The sequence below is a fragment of the Vollenhovia emeryi genome, unplaced genomic scaffold (assembly GCF_000949405.1).
Source record: "Vollenhovia emeryi isolate VEMERY1.0 unplaced genomic scaffold, V.emery_V1.0 DF939125.1, whole genome shotgun sequence".
Classification (NCBI taxonomy): Eukaryota; Metazoa; Arthropoda; class Insecta; order Hymenoptera; family Formicidae; genus Vollenhovia; species Vollenhovia emeryi.
Genome location: NW_011967241.1, coordinates 1288378 through 1294544, shown reverse-complemented (window position 1 = coordinate 1294544; position 6167 = coordinate 1288378). Strand labels below are relative to the sequence as shown.

The 6167-nt window shown below is 36.5% G+C and overlaps 2 protein-coding genes across 2 annotated transcripts in view; one reads left to right on the top strand and one right to left on the bottom strand.

Annotated features, from left to right (window-relative positions):
- Positions 1 to 578: 578 nt before the first annotated feature.
- LOC105569214 (peptidyl-prolyl cis-trans isomerase 6) lies at positions 579 to 4524 on the bottom strand. Its single transcript, XM_012025475.1, has 5 exons — positions 4310 to 4524; positions 2641 to 2845; positions 2371 to 2573; positions 1457 to 1596; positions 579 to 971 (listed from the first exon to the last, which is right to left on the bottom strand). Exons 1-5 carry the CDS (start codon positions 4361 to 4363, stop codon positions 875 to 877), a joined length of 699 nt encoding a protein of 232 aa, XP_011880865.1. The 5' UTR covers positions 4364 to 4524; the 3' UTR covers positions 579 to 874.
- Positions 4525 to 5014: 490 nt separating this feature from the next.
- Positions 5015 to 6167, top strand: part of LOC105569212 (carboxypeptidase B-like) — a 5883-nt gene continuing 4730 nt past the window's right edge. The window contains exons 1-2 of the mRNA XM_012025466.1: positions 5015 to 5288; positions 5406 to 5600. Coding sequence (XP_011880856.1) covers positions 5027 to 5288; positions 5406 to 5600 — 457 coding nt within the window. The 5' untranslated portion in view covers positions 5015 to 5026. The remainder of the gene's footprint in view (positions 5289 to 5405; positions 5601 to 6167) is intronic.

Sequence of the window (6167 nt, the reverse complement as noted above, 5' to 3'; positions counted from 1 at the left end):
CGCTTCCCGGCACGCTTCACAGCAATTGCGAGAGCAATACACCATCGGTGATCACAGACACACGCGCATCCCACGATACACCCAACTACCTGCGCACTTCTTCGAGATGTTATGAATGACTGCGTCCACGTGTCATCTCTTACAAAGTCGACGGAGCATCGACCGACTCGCAAGTCTCTTTTACATACGACTACAGCCGACTTCCGCCGACCACTGACGCCTCGTGATCGACGCCGGTCTGCCACCGACTGGTTCAGCCTTTCGGAAGCCTAGCCAAGGCTGAAATCCGCGTCTACACGGCACAGTAGTGTGCATGCGCGATATAACTTTGTGCGTCATTGACACTATCTTATACTAATGCGATTCTCTCTGCCTCGCCGTTCAATACAATTAATCGTGATTTAATTTGTGGCAACGTTTTTCTTTACGTCTCTTTCTTTTCTACGTATCTAATATATCTTATCGTGTGATGGTGAAGAAACCATGTATCCTACAGTGGTATATGGTTTTGTAATTGTATTGTAATGGCAGGCGAATATCAAATCACAGAAAATACAATGTTTTATATACATTTCATATATAGTTTTTGTATTTTATTAATTTATTGCGAAAAGTAAATGGAGCAATTTTTGAATGCTGTTATCGCGGTCTTCAAGGAGATGGCGCTTGATGCTCCTCGTCTTATCGAAGCAAATCGCGCTACGTTGTGTGTCAGTTCTACACGCAATACAAATTCTTTTATAAGAATAATATACTTAAGTAGCGTACAATTCATCACAGTTCTACGTAGAAAAATAAATATGAAATCTAGAATAGAAGTTAAGGCATAAATTTGTTATTTAAAATCAGTCTTTTATCTCGAGATTGATCGCCTTTAGACGTCCAGCTGTTTCATCATGTAATGAAAGACCGCGAGTATCGAGAAGCTAAATCCCAACGGTACGCAGGTCGCCTTAATCCACGCCCATGCACTGCAAATATGCACATTTTAATTTTACATTAATGAATTACAAACTCAGTTGTGTCACCAAAAGATTATTTGTCCAGATAAAGGCGTACGTCAAAAGGATGGATACAAAGAGCACATTTTCAATCTACCATGCAAGCGTATTGAAATTTCAACGTTTCTCGTTGCATTTATGTCTACTTGGCAGTCTTTTCATTTGCGCAATAATACTATAAAACAATTAAGAACATAAATTGTTCCGAAATATAACGAAAATGTTTAACTGTGCGCAGCGAAGCTATCAAAGTGTATAAAAATATTTATAACGAACTACATCGTGTAATGTTACTCAAGTAATTAATCATTATTGTGATAACTACGTCTCTCAAGTCATCAACGCACACGTCTGTAATTAATAAAGGGGAGCGCAACGGTGCAATTACGCTAGGAAAGGGTCGGGGAAGGGGACAAATTAATAACATTAAAGTCACGTCGATAATGTTAAATTACTCGTAAGGATTATCTGATATGGTAAATGGCTCCGTTGGTAGAATTCCGCTGTCGTAGATTATTACGGGAACGAGTGGAATGTCATCGCTATCCGTTTTGGTCTGTTCGATCTTGAAGACCACAGCTTCGCCGTTAACCACCTACGAAAGGAATGATTTATGTGAGCAAAGGTGCCGTGAATGTACCAAAGTGCATTAGGGTATTAAAATAATAATAATCCATTAATAAGTCATAAGTAAAAAATGTTGTCTAACGGATTACTTCCCAAACGCGTGCGACACAAATAATGAATTATAATATCCCAGATAGCAATGCACGTCTACAAGCCGTCATAAAGATATCTTTAAGGCACTTTAGACGTACTTGTTTAAAAGATACCCAGGCAGCACACGTTAGTTTAAAATACGTCTCTTAGACGTGTCTAATGTCTAAGAAACGTTGAGTGCCATAAAGATACGGTTTAAATAGAAACCGTTTTTAAACCTTAATTTTAAACACGCATTTTTCACGTTTCTACAAAAACAAAAATTGATTCTGTCGGTTCAAAATTACTATATTTAGTATAGATCAATATTAATTTCTACTTAAAAATTTGCCGGTATTATTTTTTTTTATATAAAACTTTGTAACTGGCTTGAAGCAAGAGTAAAAAATCATTATATTTTATATTATATATATGCGAATTGTATTTTTGAAGTGCAGACATTTGAGTCTGTCAAAATACGTTTGTTTAATGGACATGTTTACATTTGATAAATTTTCTATAACACGGTTTTGAAACGTTACGTAAAAACATTTGTGAAATAGTTTCGGAACCAATGTGTGCCTGGGTAACTTAACGCCGTTTTAAAAATGTCTTTTAGACATGCATGCTATCTCGGATGTATTATATAATTACATATATCTTTTATTACTTTCCCAAATACTGTATGGTGATCGTCTAGCCAAGGTGTTGCTATAGTAGTAATAAAAAATTGGCAACCGTTGGTGTTTTTTCCAGCATTTGCCATGCTGACGAACAATGGCCCGCTGTGTTTCACTTCAAAAGTCTCATCGTCGAAATATTTGCCATAAACACTAAGCGAACCGGTACCGTCGCCATTTTCGACGTCACCACCTGTAATATACGCGTAATTGTGGAATTAAAAATGGACAATTTTTAATCTTAAGGACGAGAGCGTAACCTTGAATCATGAACTTTTTTATCACGCGATGGAATTTCGTTCCCGTATATTTCTTTCCAGCTACACCAGTGGTGGCGAAAGTGATAAAGTTCTTTACTGTTTTCGGCGCAATATCGCCGAATAGGCCAATAACAATTCTGCCAACTGGATGGTTATCAATCATGATATCGAAGTATATTTGATCTGTGACTTTGAATGTTTCCGCCTGAAATGGAAATTTTTTCTTATTCACCTGTTCCATGCAATTACATAACTCATTACAAGAGATAAAACAGTGGCGATCGTGGCGCAGAGGATTGTGCGCTGGTCTGGTAATCCGAAGACCTGGGTTCAAAACCAAACCTTCTTGGTTTTTCGTTCGATCGCCACATAGAGAAGTGGATATAGAGAGAGAAGTGTTACAAGAGGTTTGGGCACGTTCCTTCAAAAACCCCTTGTAACCCTAAGGGGAATCAATAAAATGTATATCTATGTATATCTATAAGAGATAAAACTAAGTCCATGTGAACACGCCGAAGAATACAATAAATAAATAATGTAGAACTCATAGAACCACACGTAAAGAACAAAAGTATGTGAGACAATAAAAATGTGTGTTTTAAGCAGTTAAACAATTCTTTCGACGGTCTGTTCTATTACATAAATAAAAAATTTTATATAAACATAAGTTCGGAAGCATCTTATTATCGTGTTACATTTAATCATATGTATATGTTGAAATCCCACGGCGAAAGATATTGTTAATGGCGAAGTATTGTTTAAACAGTTGTGAAGTGAACATGCTATCCGGTAACGTTATTATCTAGTGACGTAAAAAAATATGACGGGCAATATATCAACATATATCGCCGCTCGTACAATTGAAACTGACATCGATAAGCTGATTGTCGCAAAGCATATGGATTATCTTTTACCCAGACAGGTTTATACGAAAATTAAAAACGTATCTTCTTTGTGCGTTGTTTTGTCAGTCCACAATTTATTCAAGAATACTTGTGGCGTGTTAATTTAAAATTGCATTGTTGTATATGTATATATACATATATGTGTATATTGATGCTTTGAGATTAATAATATTGAAATTGCTCATCTATTCATCAAAATTATTAACAATTTTCAATGAGATTTGCAGAAGACAAATACATTTGCAGAAGAATTATTCGCGTTCAAAGCCTCATGCACACATGCACGTATCGGAGCGACCAAAGAAACCTTATGACTACTATAGAGGTAACACGTTTGCCTGACCTATTTTACTATTTTATCTATTTATTTTTCTATGTGTAAAACAATTTTCTAATTTTTTAATCAGATGACTCATTGTAAAAATAGTATCCAAGTTTTATTATGTAATACTTCCTCGATCAAATTTCGAAAAGATACGCAAAAACAAATTTATCGTAGTCCAATACAGTATTTTGCGATAAATTAGATTTTTGTTGCTTTTATAAAAATGCATGTAATGCAAAGAATTAATATTGAAATGTCATAAAAATCTTTGGTCGCAGTTAGACACAAAGACATAAAAAAGGTATAATAGAGGACTCTAATACAATAAACAATTAATTTCTACGTCAAAAGGTTAGAATTACATACTAACGGTATACAAAAAATGCAGTTACTGGGAAAAAATACACATAAAATCGTCTTAGCACACAGCAAACGGTACCTTAATGGACGGGGCAATAGCCACGAGAACGACGATCGTCAACAGGCACTTCATACTTTTACGATTTCGCCCCAAATGTTGTCCTGAGTTGATACGGACGTTGCGGCTCCTCTTTAAATCGGTTATTAAGGCGATCACACGTTTTGCGATGCAACGGTGCAAGAACGATGCAAGAAGCCGCGTGTCTGCTCGCGATTTGCGCCGTCATCGTTGAGAGCTGCGTCGGCGCTCTAAATTGAATAAAATAGCGGTGCATCAATGGGCCAGTTGTAATAACGAATTCTTGCAGGGACAATAACCATTTGACCATGTCGAATATGTTATATAAAAAACAAGTAAAACGACACACAAGAATCGGCCAATGCGAGTTTAAGGCAAGATGTAGGTTTCTAAATTACTTGCCTTAGACAGCGCTAATTATAGCGCCGGTTAATAAATTATAAGCATAGGCTTGCCTTAGACTCGCATTGGCCGTGTTGCGTGTTGTTCAGTTTTATCGAGAGTCCTGCTTTAACTCTATTGTTTAATTAAAAAAAGACTCTGTTTAGTTATTGCCCTTCCAGAAACTTTGACACATATCTATTTCGATCTGAAACGACGGCGGATTCGGCGATCCTCGGATCCTCGATCGAGTGGTTCCGTTACTCCCGATCACCAATCGTGCCGTGTATTATAAAAGCTGTGTATATTCTGTTCTTCGGGACAGTTTCGGCGAAAATGGGCAACGGCAGACAGCTACTAACAGAGCGCATGAGATGGCTGACATTGACGACGATTACAATCGCCGTCTTTGTCGCTGATGCTACCGTTGTGAATCCAGGATTAGAAGAATCCGCGGCTTACAATAGTGATTTCAGCCAGCAAACGTTTAGAAAAAATCTGGAGAAGCGAGTCATATACGAAGGGGATCAAGTGTGGAGGATCTACAAGCACAACGATTCCGTAACTGAGTTGGTGCAGCAATACGACGAGCACGGTTGTATGTAATCAGTAAAATTTTTATTAAAACATAATTTTACGTCTAATTCGAAATAGATGTGCACTATAGGGGATTAGAAGGGCATACTGTTAAACGGAGTCTTTTTTTTTAACATAGCGTACTCAATATGGTCGAACCACCCGTCGGCCGTTGATATTTTCGTACGAAGCTACATGCTTAGCAACGTCGAATCGATACTCAAAAATTGCGGAATAAAATATCAAGTTTTGATCGACGATGTGCAAGAGGCGATCGAAGATGAGAATGTTCCTCTCACGGTGGAAATGGCAGCTGATCTTGAAGGACGCAAAGGTTTGAGGCTTTCATATTATAATAAAATTAAATTAGTTTGAACCTCATAATTTCTTCATTAACTTATTATGAAAACATTCAGCGACAATCTCGAAAAGAGATAAAGATAAAAGGAGATAAAACTTATTTAATTACATAATAATATTAATATTATTAATATTTATATAAAACAATATTTATTGGTATATTCAAACGTCGCTGAATGCTTTTGTTAATCTTCATCAAGAGCTTACGCGAGATTAATTAATCGCTGCTTATTGTTTACGCTTCGACATCGCTCTTTATCATTTCTCTTTGTGACAATCTTATAATGTAAAAGAAGCAATCACCTTGTAATTAGACTTGTTTCACTGACACTCACGAAAGTCACGGAAGCGGCTATTGTTTGGTTGATACTTTAGTCGGTCACGAAGGACGCTAATGAAACTAAATCGATAATCTTCCTTCGGAAATACATTTGAAATTGATTTATTTCAAGTTCGTTTAAATTAATTTAAATAATTCTTGTTTCTTTAAAATTGCCAACTAAATAATTAAAATAAATTCCTTGAGAATTAATACTCTGGG